The 17,416-nt window shown below is 62.3% G+C and overlaps 5 protein-coding genes and 1 pseudogene across 6 annotated transcripts; 3 read left to right on the top strand and 3 right to left on the bottom strand.

The window, feature by feature from the left end:
- RHTO_01319 (hypothetical protein) lies at positions 1–1,614 on the top strand (annotated as a pseudogene; the record flags this gene model as incomplete). Its single annotated transcript has 3 exons — positions 1–418; positions 556–954; positions 1,022–1,614.
- Positions 1,615–1,830: 216 nt separating this feature from the next.
- On the bottom strand, positions 1,831–3,075 carry RHTO_01320 (riboflavin kinase; the record flags this gene model as incomplete). The annotated part of the gene is made up of 4 exons (XM_016415002.1): positions 1,831–2,066; positions 2,250–2,352; positions 2,602–2,831; positions 2,907–3,075. The coding sequence occupies 4 exons, from the start codon at positions 3,073–3,075 to the stop codon at positions 1,831–1,833; spliced, it is 738 nt and encodes a 245-aa protein (XP_016272792.1).
- Positions 3,076–3,302: 227 nt separating this feature from the next.
- Positions 3,303–7,486, top strand: RHTO_01321 (ribosomal rna-processing protein 12; the record flags this gene model as incomplete). The annotated part of the gene is made up of 6 exons (XM_016415003.1): positions 3,303–4,034; positions 4,091–6,068; positions 6,127–6,521; positions 6,579–6,828; positions 6,887–7,281; positions 7,343–7,486. The coding sequence occupies 6 exons, from the start codon at positions 3,303–3,305 to the stop codon at positions 7,484–7,486; spliced, it is 3,894 nt and encodes a 1,297-aa protein (XP_016272793.1).
- A 1,114-nt stretch (positions 7,487–8,600) lies between these two features.
- RHTO_01322 (ATP-dependent rna helicase dhx8) lies at positions 8,601–11,836 on the top strand (the record flags this gene model as incomplete). The annotated part of the gene is made up of 13 exons (XM_016415004.1): positions 8,601–8,784; positions 8,838–8,966; positions 9,044–9,115; positions 9,176–9,256; positions 9,325–9,850; positions 9,922–10,073; positions 10,134–10,216; positions 10,370–10,559; positions 10,641–10,714; positions 10,768–10,942; positions 11,002–11,552; positions 11,614–11,748; positions 11,804–11,836. 13 exons carry the CDS (start codon positions 8,601–8,603, stop codon positions 11,834–11,836), a joined length of 2,385 nt encoding a protein of 794 aa, XP_016272794.1.
- A 153-nt stretch (positions 11,837–11,989) lies between these two features.
- RHTO_01323 (uncharacterized protein) lies at positions 11,990–12,575 on the bottom strand (the record flags this gene model as incomplete). The annotated part of the gene is made up of 3 exons (XM_016415005.1): positions 11,990–12,218; positions 12,281–12,487; positions 12,544–12,575. 3 exons carry the CDS (start codon positions 12,573–12,575, stop codon positions 11,990–11,992), a joined length of 468 nt encoding a protein of 155 aa, XP_016272795.1.
- Positions 12,576–13,012: 437 nt separating this feature from the next.
- Positions 13,013–17,204, bottom strand: RHTO_01324 (FACT complex component Spt16; the record flags this gene model as incomplete). Its single annotated transcript, XM_016415006.1, has 22 exons — positions 13,013–13,321; positions 13,383–13,453; positions 13,497–13,692; positions 13,749–14,011; positions 14,070–14,201; positions 14,260–14,281; positions 14,331–14,441; positions 14,504–14,674; positions 14,731–15,027; positions 15,082–15,184; positions 15,241–15,365; positions 15,421–15,585; positions 15,650–15,838; positions 15,883–16,056; positions 16,116–16,266; positions 16,323–16,346; positions 16,436–16,463; positions 16,529–16,613; positions 16,673–16,791; positions 16,857–16,896; positions 16,957–16,974; positions 17,109–17,204. The coding sequence occupies 22 exons, from the start codon at positions 17,202–17,204 to the stop codon at positions 13,013–13,015; spliced, it is 2,889 nt and encodes a 962-aa protein (XP_016272796.1).
- Positions 17,205–17,416: the final 212 nt, after the last annotated feature.

The raw sequence follows: 17,416 nt of genomic DNA on the forward strand, positions 1-17,416 counted from the left end.
CCTAACCCTAACCCTAACCCTAACCAGACCTGGTGAGGAGAGCGAGAAGTGGAAGAGGAACAGACGAGAGCGGACGCACCGGAGCGCGGCGTCGCTGAACGGCGAATCCTGCTGCAAGAGCAAGCGAGCGGTGTCAGTACTCTCCTCTCAACACGCTGCCCAGGCGCTGGCCCTCCTGCGACTCCCGCATCCGCTAGTCGAGCCCTGGCGCGAGGAGGAGCTGTCGGATTCTCGTGTCCGCTTCCCGCTTGTTCCGCCGTCCAGCTAGCGCGCAGTCCCCCACAGAGCTCACGCACTGCCCTCGCACCCGCACAATCCCGCCCGATGCCGCCTGTCAGCCAAGCGAGCGAGAGAGACGCGCACCGGGAACTGATGGAATCGAATGAACGGCGCGAGAGGGCGGGCAGTCGCGCGAACGGTGCGTCGAGGTAGCAAGAGAGGCAAGTAGGCCTAGCGAGGCAGCCACAGCGAACTAGAGTGAGCGCGGGTCTGTGGTCCTCACCCAACCTCTTCGTCGAGTTCCTCTCCCCTCAGCACCTCGCTCACATCGCGCAGACTGCTTGCTAAAGACGCCATGCCTGGCCCACGACCTCCTATCGAACTCGAGCTGCACATCGTCGACCTCGCCATCCCTCCCCGCACCTTTTATCACCGTCGAGAGGATCCGCCTCTACAAGGTCCTCGCCCTCGTCCACCGCGACTGGACTGCGCACGTGCAGCGCCGTCTCGCTCAGCACATACTCTTGAACCTGAGGGCGCCCCCTGACGAACTTGCGCAGCGTCTGCAACGCCTGGAGACGCCCTTGCAGCAGATGTCGCGCCTTGACCTGTGCATCTCGCACTTTGAGTACAATCCGCTTGCCGGAATGCTCCGTGTAGACGATCGGTACCCTGGCTTGAGCGAGCTTGGCATGTGGCGTACTTCGACGATGGCAGACGTGAGGAAGGATTACCGTGAGGCGCCCCCATCCCCGTTCGTCGCGCTTTCGAGGAGGGATAGCCAAGCTGACCCTCTTCTTAGAAATCCTCGCCCCCTACGCCGCCTGTTACGCGCCGGGCACGCTGCGCCTCCCGTCTCGCCTTCCTTTCAACACCTTCCCGGCCAGTCTTCGCTTCCTCACCATCAACCACTTTCGCCTCGAAGCCAGCGCTGTGGCAAGCATCGTGCGGCTCCCCGACCTCGACATGCTACTCCTTACCGGACTCGCTGTCAGCCAGGAGCACTTTGAGCCCATCTCCGCGTCGCGCCTTCGCGTCGTCGGCTTCAAGGGCGTCGGGCCGCACGCAGTGACCGCGCTACTTGCTCCCCTCTCGCCAAGCATACAGCACCTCGCATTGATTGGTATCGACTCGGCGAGCTACGAATCGATCGATGGCAGCAGAATCGGCCTTGCGCCGACACTTTACTCCCTCGTCGTCCTTGTGTTGCCGCTTCCTTCCGGCGCACTTGACATTGGACGCCCTCATACTAGCGTAAATCCCGACGATGCGTTACGAGGATGCGCACGAGTCGCCGGCACTGACTTGCGGCTCGAGCATTGTCAAGCGGAGGACGAGGTCGACAGTCACGACCTCGAACAGTGGGCGAGGGAGCGTGGTGCGCTGTGTGACTAAGTCGATGAGCTAGCAGTGAAGTCAAGCGTGATTGACTCATCATCGGAGTGCGTGCGAGACGACAAGGACCGAAAGCCGCTACTTCTCACGCTCTTTCTGCGCACCGGATCCCATCCGCATCGCTCCTGTCGTGTTGAGATGTACAACACCCGTACTGCTTGCGTTCCATGCGAGACGGACCATCTACGCCGCATCGCTCTAGTTCTACCTGCGCCTCTACTTCTCCCTCTTCTTCTCCGGATCCACCCCCTCGGGCAATGGCTCGAGCGTACTTTCCCTCCAAAAGAACTCATCCTCAGCAAAGCGTGCATAGTTGGTCCCTCGCTCGGCGGGGATGACGGCGGGTGCGGCGGCGGTGGTTTCGGTTGTAGTTGAGGAGGCGGAGGGGTTGGGAGAGGAGACCGAGTTGAGGGCGACGAGCTTGTCAGTGTTGATGTCGGCGATGAGGGCGTCTGTGCAGCCGGGTGAGCGGGAGGCGAGAGAGCACCAAGTTTCGAGAGAAGCGGTGGGACAGAGATTGGGAAGCGAGTCAGCGACAGAGTCCTCAAGACGCCCCTACCTCGCAGTTTCCCGCCCCAACAGACCTCGCCACAAATGCAGTGCATCCCTCGCAAGAAAAGAATGCGCGAACGCACCCATCGACCCATAGTTGTACTCTGGTCGGATGAAGCCGAGCATGACGACGCGGAGCTGCTTGCCGTAAAAGTCCGAGGGGTACGTGTGCAGGACGTGGACTTCCTGCGGGAGGCGAGATGGCGGAAGCGGGTCAGCGCACGATTCGAGAGCGAGATGCGGATTGTGCGAGGTCGGAAAGTGCTCGCCGTCGTCCATCCAAGGTTCGCCCCGCCGTTTCCGCGACATGAGGCACGCTATGCATACTCCGGAGCGCGATGGCGCTTCGCGCGAGCTTCTTGGGACGAGTCCCAGGCGCTGCGCGCCAAGCCCAAACTCCCGATACCCGCTCGAGACGAGACCACGCAAACTCACCGCGGTCCGAGTGTCGTTGTTGTAGAACGGGTTCCACCCGATGCTCATGACCATGGGAAAGACGCCGTCGTGCTCGTTCTTGCTGTCATTCGAGGAGGAGGAAGTGGGGAAAGCCGAGGTTGTCGAGGAGCGGGTCGCAGAGCGCTGGTCGAGGACGCGCGCAAAGCCAAAGTAGACGCCCGTCGAGAGTGTCTCTGCATACGGTGCAATCGACGAGTCGGGCAGGTTGGCTGTCGGCGTCGAACGCGGTGAACCGGGGTCAGCTCGCTCGTCTCGCACCGAGTGAAAGAGGTTCGCCCGCTCACCAGTGGGACACCCGAGGTCCTTTGACCCCCTGCCGAACCCGCGCGTGACCCACCCGTCGAGGTAGACGGGGAACGGCGGTTGAGGCCCGTCGTGTGGCCCGGCGACGAGCTCGCGGACGACGCTCGGGTCGTGCTGGATCGGTTTGGGACGAGTCACGAGCGAGGACATTCTACCGAGCGGGTGCAGCGAGCGAAGGAGCGCAGCGGAGGAGGGAGAGATGGCGATGAGTAAGGCTTACAAACTCGAATACAAAGTGCGCTTGTAATGGAACGAATACAAAGTGGAGGTTGTAATGAGCTGAATACAAACTCGGTTGTAATGCGAGTTGTAATCGAGTTGCCGGCGAGGCTGTGTCGAGCTCAGCCTTGATCCTCACTCTTCAAACGACGCCAGGGATGGACGCGCAGTGGGACAAGGTCAGGAAACAGCTCAACGCACAGACCAAGCAGGTCCAGCGGCCCGCCCAGCTCCTCGTCGCAGTCGAGTCGACCCTCGCCTCGACCGACTCTCCATCCGCCGACATCGCACCCCAGGCCTACTGGGTCGCGTTCCTCTCGACGCTGGAGCAGCTGGCAGGAGACGCGGATGCAGCCAAGCCCGACTCGGACAAGCGCGCACTCCTCGAGGCGTGTCTGTACCTACTCGCCCTCCTCGTCCCCTTCCTCGACAAGCCTGCTCTCCGCGCGCGCATCGACATCCTCCGCCTCCTCCCTCCCCTCTTCCAGTCCTTTGCCGCCCACGCCCCAGCAGTCAAGTCCCTCATCGCACTCGCCCAGTCCCTCCTCGCCTCCGCCTCCCAGACACAGCTCGAACGCGACCTCGACGGCTGCCGCTCCGTCTACGCGACCATCCTCTCCCTCTGCGCCGACGCACGACCAAAAGTCCGACGACGGGCGCAGGAGGCGGTCCAGGCGGTTCTTGCTTCAACTCCGCCTCCAGCCGTTTCGCATCCGTACGCCAGCGAGAGCGCAGAGTGGATCTGCTCCAAGCTGGAAGAGGCGGTCAAGGGGGCAAAGCGGGCGCACGGGGGAGGCGGAAAGAAAGGCGAAGAGCACGGCGGAGACGAGAGCCGGGCGATTGCGCTCCTCACGTTCGTGAAGAACTTGGGTTCGGCGTGGCCTGCATCGGTGCGTCGCGGCATTCCCTTCCCCGGCCTTAGTCTCGCTCACACTCGTACCCACAGTCCACGTCGATGCTGCTGCCAATCATCCTCTCGACCTTGACCCTGTCCTCGCCGCACCTCACGCTGTCCGCCCTCACCCTCCTCTCGCACCTGTTCTCCGCCTCGCACGCCGCCTCCTCCATCTCCGACGACCACGTCCGCGACACGCTCGAAGCGCTCGTCAACGCCAAGCCGAAAGTTGCGGAAGGCAGCGAGCAGGGCGAGAAGCTGTTGGCGGGATGGGCGGAGGGAGTTGGCGAGGGAATGGTCGCGCTCGCACGGTCTGATGCCGATGCTGCCCTCTCGCGCATGGCAACGCTCTTCCCCGAAATCCTGCCCCTGCTCGCCTCGGCGCAGACGCCCGCACTTCGCACCGCCGTCGAGACTTCGCTCTCCCTCATGATCCGCCACTGCCTCACCGACGCCGACACCACCTCGAACGGCCCCGTCATCTCGAGCGTCGTCTCGCACGCCGAAAAGGCGATCACCTCGTCGCGGTACGCCGCCTCGGCCCAGCCGCATGTCCTCGCGCTCGTCAAGGCGCTCTTCCTCCGCCTCCGCGTCCGCGTCAACGGCGAACCCGCCGCCTCCCGTCTCCTGAGCAAGTCGCTCGTCCTCGTCGCCAAGGCGCGGGAAGACTCGCGCTTCGAGTGGAAGAAGGAGGCCGACGCGGTCCTCGACGCCGCAGTCAAGGTCCTTGGCCCGGCTCGCGTGCTCGAACTCGTCCCACTCAACCTCGACCCGTCCGAGTCGCCCTCCAAGGCGCGCGCATGGCTCCTTCCGCTCCTGAAACCCGCAATCACCAACACCCGCATCGACCACTTCCGCGAGACGTTTGTCCCGCTCTCGGCGGCGTTCTTTTCCAAGGCGGAGGAGGCGCGCGCGGGCGGACGCGACATGGAAGCCAAGGTGTGGGAGACGCTCGTCGGGCAGGTCTGGGCGCTCTTGCCGGGCTACTGCGAGTACCCGACCGACCTCGTCGAGTCGTTCGATACCGACTTTGTCTCGCTCGTCGCCAACGTCGTCTACACCCAGGCGACTTTGCGACCCGCCGTCTTCAAGGCGCTCCAGACGCTCCTGACGACCACGCTTACCCTTGCCAACTCGACTTCCCCGCCCGACCTCCTGCGCGAGCAATTCTCGCTCACGCCGGCGGACGGAAAGGCCTCGCTCGCCCACCTCCGGACGCTCGCGCAGACGATTCTCTCGGTCGCCTTCAACGTCTACGGCAAGATGAACCGCGGAGAGGGCGGATACGTTCTCGAGACCGTCGGCCTGTGGTTCTCGATCCTCCCGCCCGACGAGCTTGTCTCGACGTACGAGCGCGTCGAGGGCCTCGTCGGCCAGGCGCTCGCTGGCGACGCCCTTCCGCCGAGCAAGAAGGACGACCCGACGATCCCTCCCTCACACGCCCTGCTCGACATCCTCATCGCCATGATCCCGCACGCTCACGGTGCCGTCGCACGTCGCCTCTTTGACTTTGCGATGCAGGACCGCGTGTTGGGCTGCGTCGACCAGGCCGTCCAGAAGAAGGCGTACCGCATCCTCGCGCGCCTGTGCGAGGAGAAGGGCAAGGAGGTCGTCAGCGGCCGCGAGGGCGAGGTGATCGACAAGATTGTCGACGGCGCGTCCCAGGTCGCAAACGGCGCCAAGCGCGACCGCGTCGCCCTCCTCTCGGCGTTCGTCCCGCTCATCCCCTCCGACTCGCTTCACATCGTCCCGTCGCTCATCCCCGAGGCGGTCCTCTCGACCAAGGAGTCGAACGGCGTCACGCGCGAGTCGGCCTACTCGCTCCTCGTCTCGATGGGTCAGCGCATGGCGAACGGCGGACGGATCAAGCGGCACCTGATCAAGGGCATGGAGGACGCGATGGAGGACGAGGTCGACGCGAGCGAGGAGGAGTTCGTCACGATGCTCAGCGCTGGTCTCGCCGCCGCGAACCCGCACATGATTGCGGCGACGATCGGTGCACTCGGTCGTCTCGTGTGGGAGTTCCACGGTGCGCGCGCGTTCCTGCCGCCTTTTTCCGACCATGCAGCTAACTCTCAAGCACACAGCCTCGCTCAAGGACTCGTACCTCACCGACTTGCTCGAGACGATCGTCGTCTTCCTCTCCTCCGCGAACCGCGAGATCGTCAAGGCCGGTCTCGGTTTCGTCAAGGTTGCGGTCGTCACGCTCGACTCGGCACTCGTCCTCCCCTCTCTCCCGCAGCTCGTCCCGGCCCTCATCAACTGGTCGCACGAGCACTCGAACCACTTCAAGGTCAAGATCCGCCACTTGCTCGAGCGCATGATCAGGAAGTACGGCTACGACGCGGTCGAGCGGTACGTGCCCGAAGACGACAAGAAGCTCGTCAGCAACATCCGCAAGCGGCAGGCGCGGAGCAAGAAGAAGAAGGCGGCGGCAGCGGCGGGAATGGATGTCGACGGTGAGGAGGTGGAGGAGGGCGAGGTGAGTTCCCACGGTTCCCTCGTACAGTCCCTCGACGCTAACAGCCGCGTCCCGCAGACCGCACCGCGACCACAAGCAGCGCAGCGCTCGGCGTACGACGAGGTCCTGTACGGGTCCGACTCGGACGTCTCTGCTTCGGAAGACGAGGACGCCGGCGAAGGACCGGTCCGACACGCCCCGACCGGCGTGAAGAACCGCAAGTCGCAGGCGCGGAAGGCCAAGAAGGAGGAGGGCGGCGCGTTCATCCAGGAGGGCGAGGACGAAGTGCTCGACTTGCTCGACGAGAAGATGATGAGCCGGATCTCCGGTGCGTGCTAGTCTTCCCGTTGTTTTCAGGCGAGTTCTCACACACCTCTCTCGCGCAGCCACTCGCCCGGCGCCCGCCAAGACTGCCCGGAAACCGCTCGACTCGCACTTCAAGACCGACTCTTCGGGTCGCATCCGCATCGAGGAGGAGGGCTCGTCCGACGACGACCGCGCCCCTTCAACGTCTGCAGGAGCGAATGCCGGACCGTCGGGCATGGGCGACTACCTCGAGGCGATGCGCGGCGAGGACGGCCACACCCGCGATGCGCGCGGACGCATCAAGTTCAACAAGACGCAGGGCAAGCGTGCGCGCGGCGACGACTTTGACGACGACGACCCCGAGCGGGATGTGCCGGTCACGGAGGGCTTGAAGGAGCTGGACGTCACGGGCAAGAAGCGGTGGAAGAAGCAGAAGAAGGAGGTCCAGCAGGTCGGCGGCGAGTTCAAGGCCAAGGTGCGTTATTGCGGAGCTCTTCCACGGCTGTTCCCGAGCTCAATGTTTCTCACGTCCGCAGCGCGCCGGCGGCGACGTCAAGAAGAACGGCATGCAGCCATTCGCTTTCGTCCCGCTCCAGCAAGTCGCCGGCAAGAAGTCGAACCAGAAGGGCGCGCCCAAGGTCGGCATCACCGGTCTCAAGCGCTCGGCGGGCAAGAAGTGAGGTGGGTCGAGTGCGGCCCTTGTACTCGTCGTTGTTCGTCCGGATTGTACCTTGTTTTTCGTTCTCTTCACTCGCAATTGCATCATTCCCTTTGCCGTCTCGTCGCATGAAATCGTCGCACATAGCTCGAACGCGAACAGCATAGCGCGCAGAGTGCCCCGACGGGTGAGAGAGCGAAGATAGCTCCATCAACCGAAGCGAGCGTCCGAAGGTCTTCGCGACACATCGCTCTGCGCCTTCTCCGAAATGCTGGCACAATACGGGCGTGAGAGGCTTCTCAAGCTCTTGCAGAACGGGCAGATGCGCTCGAGACGCTGCGCGGGCGAAGAAGCGAATAAGGAGCGCCGATCCGCTCTTCAAAATCCCTACTCTGCCTTTGTAGCGCTCCTCTCTGTTCGTGGGCAGCCCAGCACCGTCGATACCGTCGTCTAGATACACTTGATCATTTTGGCATCCTTCGGATTCATGTACGAGGCGAGGAACCGTCGAAACTGTCGGTTTTGGCGTCCCGACGCTCCGGAGTCGTTCAGAGCTTGGCCTTGCTCTTGTAGGCCTCCTCGGCGGCACGGATAACGTCAACAAATTCAGGCTTCAGGCTCGCCTGAAATTTGTGGACGTTATTCGTGTAAGCATTGAGCTAATGATCTGGGAGTAACCATTAGCTCCATGCTTATTATGACAATCGGTGCAGCCACAATACAAAGCTGTAAACGGAGACTCACTCTCTTATAGAATCGAGACACCCTCTCCCCTGCTGTTTGTGCCCCGCCAATACACTTGTAATCTGCAAATACAAACTGTATATGAGTAACCTTCTAAGGAGATGGAAAGTGTATTCTTGCTTACATTTTGTATTCGGCGAGCCTTGCCAGCTGTTCCCCCTAACAAGCCCTCCGGCGACATGATCCTCCGCGGCGCTCCCCAGGCCTCGCGCGGTGAGTGGGCGCCGCTGAATTCGGCTTCCTCTCGCTCTTCCAGCCTCCTACAGTCTCTGCTACGGTCCTGCTGCCCTCAGCTCGATACACGAGTCGACGGCTGAACCCCGCCTGCACCCGAACGCGGAGACCCCACATCCGCTCGCTTCTCTCGTCGCTTCTCCACGACGACAGCCACCATGAGCACCGCTACCGAGCTACCCAAATTCATCACGTCTCCACGCGACCCGCCACAACCGGAGACGCCTCCCCCGGCGACTTGTCGACGACGTTCTTCCCCACTTCCGCCCTCCTCAGGTCCCGCGCCGCCTACCAGCCCTCCCCGCGCTAGGGTGGCCGCCCGCACCAGATTCCCCTCTGCAAGTCCGTCGACACGCCCGCCGCACTGCTCAAGCCCGCTTCTCCCGCTCCTGCAGCCGCTTCACCGCACAAGCTCGACTCGCTCAAGCGCCCACCGCCCAACGGCACGGCAGGGTCGCCCGCGCCGCCAAAGAAGCGCAAACTCGTCGTATTCGACGAAGAAGCCGAGCAGGAGGCAAATGAGCGTGCGAACGGGGCGGGAGAACTGAGTCCGCAGGTGAACGGGAACGGCGGCGTCAAGCGCAAGCGGCGTGGGAATCAGAGCAGAAGCGCAAGGCGAAGGAGGAGGCGCAGCGACTCAGGCCAGAGAGGGAGAAGCTGCCAGTCTTCCAAGGTGCGTTCGTTCACTTCCTCGAATTCTCAACGAGTACCAACCAGACTCCCGCACTCGCAGGCAAGGACGCCATCCTGAAGGGGATCGCGGACAACGACACGGTTATCGTGCTTGCCGAGACGGGTTCCGGAAAGACGACTCGTGAGTACCGCTTCATCGACTCCGATCTCTCGACCGTCCTGCTCACCCACCCACATTCTCGCCCACAGAAATACCGCAATACATCCTCCGCTCCGACACCCCCTGCTCCGGTCCTCGCATCGTCTGCACCCAGCCCCGCCACGTCGCCGCCATCTCCCTCGCCCAGCGCGTCTCCGCCGAATGCGGCACCCAAACCGGCGGACTCGTCGGCTACACCGTCCGCTTCGACAACAAGACGAGTCGTACCACGCGCTTGACGTACGCGACGGACGGTGCGCTGTTGGCGGAGATGCTGGGCGACCGCGACCTCGAGGCGTACGATGTTGTCGTGCTCGACGAGGCGCACGAGCGCAGCTTACGGACCAACATGTTGATGGGATTCCTGAAGGACATTCAGAAGCGGCGGAAGGAGAGGGTGCGCGTGTGGAAGGCGGAGCAGGCGAAGTCGAAGGGAAAGGCGAAGGCGAACGGGGTTGTCGCGAACGGCGAGGCGGATGGGAAGAAGGGCACCGACGAGCGGGATCCGACGGAGTTGAAGATTGTCGTCATGTCGGCGACGATCGATGCGAAGCGCTTCAGCGACTTCTTCGACCGGTGCGTTGCGCGTCAGTCTCCTCGCCGCCCTACTCTCCAAGGCTGACCGCATCTCCCGCTCGTTTACGCAGAGCCCCCGTCCTCTACGTCGCCGGTCGACAGCACAAGGTCAAGATTCACTACGCCGAAGAGCCTCAGCCCGACTTTCTCGACGCCGCACTCAAGATGGTCTATCAGATTCACACGCGCTACCCGCCCGGCAGCATCCTCGTCTTCCTTCCTGGTGCGTCGCACAACTTATCGGTGTCTGGCGCTTACTGACGCTCGCTTGACTTGCTCGCAGGTCAGGAAGAGATCGAGGGACTGGCGGCGTCAATCAAGTCGTTCCTGCCCAGCTTGCAGAAGGAATATCCGCACGCTGAGGAGGTGTGTGGCGAAGTACTGTTTCACTCGCTTCGATGATGCTGACTCCTTGCCCGCCTCTCGTCTCGCTTTCGCCGACTTCGCTCCGCTCACCTCGCCTCTCCGTCTTCCGACCTGACAACCGCCCTTGATCACTTCGCACTCCTCGCCCTCCAGCTCCTCGTTACGCCTCTCTACGCCAAGCTCCACGCCGCCGAGCAAGCGAAAGCTTTCCTCCCGTCTCCGCCTCGCACTCGCAAGGTCATTCTCGCTACCAACATCGCCGAGACGTCCGTCACGATTCCGGGCGTCAAATACGTCGTTGACTGCGGACTCGCGAAGGAGAAGCGGTATCATGCGGGAACGGGTGCGTACAAGTCCGGCTTCAAGCAGCACCAGCGGTGGAGACGGGACCTTTCCTGAGGCTGACCACGCCACTCTCACGCAGGCATCGACTCGCTCGTCACGGAGAGCATCTCGCAGTCGTCGGCGAAGCAGCGCGCTGGTCGTGCTGGTCGTGAAGTGCGTCGTCTTCGATTTCGTCATCGATCACAAGCTGACGCTTCTACGCGCAGACCGACGGCTTCTGCTTCCGCCTCTACACCGAAGCGACCTACAACGGGCTCGAGAAGCGCTCGCAGCCCGAGATCCAGCGCGTCTCCCTCACTTTCGCCATCCTGCACCTCCTCGCTTCCGGCCAAGACGATGTGTTCAAGTTCAGCTTCATGGACCCGCCCGACGTCGAGTCAAGTGCGTGTGACCTGTGCTCTTACATCGCTCCCTCCACTAACTGCTGCCCGCTCTCGCAGTCAAGTTCGCCCTCCTCACGCTCATCGGCCTGAACGCGCTCGACAAGCGCGGCAAGATCACGCCGCTTGGCCGGCAGATGGCCCAACTCCCTCTCGACCCCGTCTACGCCCGTGTTCTTGCCGCCTCCTTCATCGAGGGCTGCCCTCGCGAGATGATCGACCTCGTCTCGCTCCTCGGCTCGAAGGACCAGCTCCTCATCAATACCAGCTCGACCCGCGACGCCGCCAACGCAGCTCGACAGAAGTTCGTTCACCGCACCGGCGACCACATGATGCTGTTCAACATCTTGCGGGCATACGAAGAGCTCGACGGCAAGGACGAGCGGAAGCAGTGGTGCAAGGACAACTTCATCAGCTTCAAAGCGATGTCATCGGTCCTCGATGCGCGGAAACAGCTGCTTGAGCGTGCACAGCGCTTGAAGCTGGGCGATCCGGATGCGAGCGCAGGCGACGAGGCGGAGCCGGTCTTGAACGCCCTCATCGGCGGTCTCTTCGCCAATACGGCGCTCAGGCAGGAAGATGGGTCGTATCGGCATACGATGACGAAGCAGGTGCGTGCGAGTGCGACCGCGAGCTTGCTGGGAACCGTCTGACTTCCTTCTCCCCTCGCAGCTGGTCGCGATCCACCACTCCTCGACGCTGCACGGCAAGAAGGCGCCCGCCATCATCGACGACGAGCTCGTCTTGACGACCAAGACGTACGCGCGCGGCATCTCGTCAATCGAGCCGTCGCAGATCCGCAGCAAGGTCCGTTGCTTCCGCTTTTTGCTTTTCGAACTCGAGCTGACCCGAGTCCTTGCAGGCTCCCTCGCTCTTTGGCTCGTCTCTCAAGTAGCATTCGCATGTGCAACTCGGAACCTTGCCAAAGCGCTTCGCGCGACTGGACCTCGCAAGAGAAATTGCGTCGAAAACGAAAGAATGCATTGACTTCCACGAAGTTCGAGACAACAACAGGACATGCGAGCTTAGAAACAACCGTACTCCACGTCTACCGCTTGACGATCGGCATCGCCTTGATAGCGCCGCTCCCACCGCCGCCTTTCCCGCTGCTCCCTCCTCCGCTCCTCCCGCCCGCTGCGCCGCCCGTCTTCTTCGCGCCGCCGCCGGGTGTTCCGCCGCTGTACGCGAACGCCGAGAGATTGAGCGGCTTCGCGGGCTTGCTGTTCGTGCGAGACGTCGAGGCGGATGGTTTCGCCGAAGTCGAGGCGGTCGAGCGACTGCGCAGCAAGAACGGTCAGTCGCGGTGGGCGAGACGAGCGTAGAAGATGATTGGACGCACGAGTCATTTGTCTTGCCAGCGCCGGCGCCAGCAGGACCGCGCGAGGTTGAACTGGAAGCGTTCGACGCGACCTTCTTCGGCGGAGCCATCGCCGCCTTGTCGGTCTCCCTCGACTTGGAGCGAGCCTTGCGGACCGCTTCGATGCAAAGCGCCTTTGCATGCGAGTGACTGAACCAGTCCATCTGCTCGTCCGTGAGCTCCTCGATGCTGCGGAAAGGAGAGCGTCAGCCGGCGAGCGAGAGGTGTGCGGGGGCGAGACTCACGCAGCGAGCTCGCGGTAGCTCGTCGGTTTCATGGCTGCGATGACCTGGGGAAGAGAAGGATCAGCAGAGAACCGCAAGGAAGAAACGGTGACAACGCGCCTGGAGGAGTTCCTCCGAGATGATGCCTTCTGCATCGCAGTCCTCGTTGGTCGCCGTCTGCGCGCCATTATGTGTCAGCGGAAGACTTGCACGTCGAGAGAGCGACACGATCGCACCTGATTGCGAACGTCGAGAAGCTGGCGGAAGAGGACCTGGGTCTCGTCCTCCTGCCAAACCTTCGCAGCGCCGTTGAGCGAACCCGAGGTCGATAAGCGGACGACCCGGCGTCCGAGATGGGCCCTGCGTCGACTAGACATGTCAGCGACGTCTCGCAACAAGGTAATCATGCGACGACGTACCACTCCTCCTCGACCTCGTCGTACACGCCCGTCGTCTCGTCGTACAGCTCGTCGACGTACTCACCGCCGTACTACTCGTGGTCGTACGACTCGTCGATGGTCTTCTGCTTCGCAGGCGCCTTGCCCTTCTTGCCGCCGCCGCCGCCGGACTCGCCGCCCTTGGTGAAGCCCATCTGGACGGTGAGCTTACCCGAGAGAAGCTGCTGAGCGCGCGGACCAAGCGTGAGGTAGGCGTTGGTAAAGCCAAGGCCGTTGCGCTCGTATCGCTCGCCGAGGACCTGCTCGGCCCCGAGGAGCTGGAAGAGCCGCTCGCAGTCACCGCGGTCGATGCTCGAACCCTTGCCGGCGTGCGCGAGCTTGTCGTGACCAGCGCCGGCGATCTGCGCAGGAGAGCGAGTCGGCGAACGGAACAAGCGGGAGAAACAGCCAGTCTCGACGCACCTTCTGGGTCTTGCTACCGCGGAGGACGTCGATGGCGTAGATCATCGTGACGCCCTTGTCCTTCTGGATCGCTTTGACGAGCTGGGCCGTGTCCTTGGCGAGGTCGGTGATGACGAAAGTTCTCCGAGCCGTACTGGAGGTGCTCGATATGGGCGACCTCGATCTGGCTGATGGTGAGGACGAGAAAGGGAGGTTCGGTGAGGAAGACAAGGACATTGCTGGTGTGCTGGGGGAGGACATTGCGGCGGAAGGGGACACCTCGGAAGCCGGTCTCGCGGAAGAGGATTTCGCCCTCGCCGCGTCCGCTTGACTGCATGAGCGAGAGATCAGCGTGCGAGCATGCGAAAGCGAGAAAGGGCGACGCACGGCCTCGGCAATATCGTCGGAGAGTGCCTTGAAGTGCTTGTCGAGGTCCGCGCGGCGCTTGTACCCGTCCTGCTCGTCCTCGTTGTGGTAGTCGCCCTTGCGCTTCTTGTTACACGCGTCGGGTACCGGGCGGAAGAACTCGAGGCCTTTCGTCTTCTTCTTGCCGATCGTGATGGGGCTCTTGATGTGAATGTGGAGGATGACGATGAGCTCGTTGTGGCAGGGCTGAAGGAACTGGTGCTTGATGTTTCTGGACAGGACATCTGCGGCAGTAGTCATGGTCAGCGCAACAAGCGAGTTGGCAGTAAAGGCAATACGCACCGAGGCGTTGCTCCGACTTGACCGGAGACTGGTAGCGGATACCGTCCGAGTGGATCTCGACGTCACCCGCTTGCCGCTTGCCATCGAAGGACGGTCGGAGCTGGACCTCGGTAAGGCGGATGGGCCGCTTGCCTGCATCGGATCGAGGTTAGCGCGAGGCGCGCGACGAGAGAAGAGACGGCCAGTTCACCGTTGATATCGACGAGCTTGTCCTGCTCAACAATTATCCGCCATCTCCTTTCGCTCGTTCCCGCGCTTGACCGCTGCACGCTTGAGATCGTTGATCTCCTTGTGCAACTCGATGAAGCGGAACGGATCGGTGCTGCGGTACGTCAAGCCGCGGATGAAGGTCGCATTCGGGTCCTCGAAGGGCTGCGAGTCATACAAGTGAGTCAGCTTGGCGAGAGGGTACAGCTTTGGGAAGCGCTGCGCACTGTGTCCTCCTTCTTGCCGGAGTTCGCGCCGGGCGTGGTGAAAAGGAAGCGAAGGACAGTGTAGTCGCCCTCCTCCTGCTCGACCAAGCTCTTCAGCGTGTTGACGTGGAAGGGGACGGCGAAACCGTTGATGGGGAGGATGACGGTGAGGCGGCGAGCATCGACGACGATCTGCGACGCGAGCGTGTTCAGCAGACGCTCGTAAGTGCTGAACGAGCGGAGTTCACCTTCCGAGAGGCGACGGCATCGGGAAGCTGGCTGTCCTTGACGTAGGACTCGAAACGGCGCCACTGCTTCTCGCGGTTGCTGCCGCCCGTCCCGCCCTCGCCCGAGTACTTGTCGAGCCCCTCCTCCTGCCTCCGCGCAGCGAGCTCGCGCTGATGCTGCTTGTGCCGGTTGATGGCGTCGGCGTCGATTTCGCGGTTTTCGTTGCGGAGCTTCGACTTGACGACAGCGGTGGGAGCGGCGTCGCGGCGGGTGTGGGCGTCCTTCTGGGCGGAACGCGACAGCTTCTTGTCCTCCTCCTACGAGCGAGTCGTCAGCGACGCAGCAAGGGACTGCGCTTCCGCGTTACGCACCTCCATGTAGAACATGACGTCGTCCTTGCCCTTCATGCCCTCCGACAGGATCTTGCCGCCGTCCTTCGTGATTTGGATGGTGTCGATGAGGGAGAGGGCGTATCTGCGTGAACCCAACGTCAGTAAGCTGCGGCTCGAGAGGGGAGAAGTCGGACGCACTGGGAGTTCTTGCCATCCGGAATGTTGTTGAAGCCGAGCGTAAGCGCAACCACCATGTCGCTCTTGAGCTGGCGAGTCCCCTTCGCCGAGAGCGGGTAGGCGGGGTCGCGGAACTCAATGCCCATCTGCAGGAAAGGCGGTTAGCGTCGTATGCGCTACAAGCTGGAGAGCTTCACGCACTCCGAAGCCGGCGGTCTTGGCGAAGTACTGCAGGAGGTCGGGCCTGTCGGCGTTGATCTTGTCGGCGACCTTCTGGTAGATGTCCTTGCAGGTCACGTTGTCGCGAAGCTCGCCAATCGCGTACTTCTGCAGGTCGATGAGGAAGAGGTAGTTCTCCTCCTGATCCTGCAGGCGAGGAGAAAGGAGCGTCAGCGTGGAGGAAGAGGCGACGAAGACGGAGGAGATGCACCTTGGTCGGGTCGATCATGAAGGTCCGTCCGACGTTGCTGCAGTAGGACTTGTAGCGCATTCCGAGCGAGCAGAGGATGACGCCCGCTTTGAGGCGCTGGTCGTCGGTGACGGCGGACGACTTGAGGTCGCATTTGCCGCCCGACTGGATGATCGGCGAGTAGCACCAGTCGCCAAAGCCGGTTTCGAACTGCAGAAAGGCGAGTCAGCATCCGTCTGTCGGGCGCAGCTCACGTCGTCGCCCAGCTTGACATTCTTCCAAAACTTGCTGTCCTCAAGCTTCGCCTCGATCTGCTCGCCGAGCTGCTCGTGCGTGACCTTCTTGCCCTCGTCGATGTAGCCCGACATGACGTCGCTGAAGTGACTCATGAGCTTGTTCCTCATCTTGGCGGCGTTGCGCTCGTTTTGCTGCGGGAGCATGAGGGAGGTGAGCAAAGACGGCGGTCGAGTGCGAGGAGCGGACGCACCAGTTCCTCCGAGTCTTGACAGCAAGCAATGTCGACACGCCGTTCGCAACGTCGACCCCCGTCAAGTCCGTGTCCGTTCCTTGAGGACGTTCTGCCATTCCGTGACGAACTTGCCCAACATCTTGTCCTTGGGAAGCACGCCGACCTTGTTCTGTGAGCGCTCGGCGTGAGCTGGTAAGCCACTCAGGAAGGAAGAGCGATGCGCACCCCTTCGCCAATCGTCTGGACGACCTGCTCGAACAGCTTCTTGTGTTTCGCCTCATCCTTTGAGCGCGTCAAAGATCTCCACCTCGACCTTCTTGTCGTCCGATCCATCTGACGCCTCGAGAGGAGGCTGCGGCACCTTGGCTGCGTGGCGGAGAGGGTCAGCGATGGATCCACACCTTCACTCCACCAGCGTGAAGCGGACTCACCCTTCGAAGCGATGACGACAAACTGGACCTCGCGCTTGCCGAGCAGCATCAGGGTACTCGGGTTCTCGTAGCCGGTGAGGTGTGTCTGTCGACTTGGCCGTTATCAGCTCATTGCGCAAGCCGAACGAGAGAACACGTACGAACCTGGAGAGCCCTACCCTTGCGATACAGGTTCTCTTCGTCCGACTTTCCCGCCACGACCAACTCATACTTGACATCGGAGAGTTCTCCTCTGAGTTCATCCGGTTGTCGAGAAGCATTGCCTACGAAAGCACAGCGTCAGCCGAGCAGACACAACCGCAAGGAGGGGAAGCTCGTACGCACCGACTCACACCCCTCACCGTGATGTCTTGTAGCTCGTCGGAGTGCTGCAAAGTGCTGCGTGGTCAGCGTGTCTAAGCGAGCAAGCTAGACAGAGCGAAACGCACCAGACCGTTCGTCGAAGCCTGTGACAATTGAGTTTGAGCGGGTCAAGCTTGACGCGCGGGCGGCGGAAGAACCGCTACAGCTAAGCAGATGCAACAAGCTGGTCCGAACGTCAAAGACACCGCGGCAGCCCGTGCAAACATGCGAGGCTGACCGTGCGAGGGGGAGCGGGACGAGCAGGGTGGTCGACGGAGTCTTCGTACGGGTTCCTCCGCATCGTACTGTCCTCCCAGCCGTCCATAGAGTCCATCGCAGCCGTTGCTCATCCATCTTAAGCGGTCGTCGTCGACGGCGAGGCGAGTTGGTCGACTAGTCGCTGACGAGGCGCAGACGGGGACGGCGGAGGATCGGACAGCCCGACGGGCTCGGCTGAGGCATGTGTGTGAGCAGGAAGAGCACGTGCGAGCCAGCTCGAGCGCGTCGAGAGCGGGAGCGCGTTTGTTTGTCGGTGAACAAGTTCGC

The sequence above is a fragment of the Rhodotorula toruloides genome, assembly GCF_000320785.1.
Source record: "Rhodotorula toruloides NP11 unplaced genomic scaffold Scaffold13, whole genome shotgun sequence".
In the NCBI taxonomy this organism is placed as follows: Eukaryota; Fungi; Basidiomycota; class Microbotryomycetes; order Sporidiobolales; family Sporidiobolaceae; genus Rhodotorula; species Rhodotorula toruloides.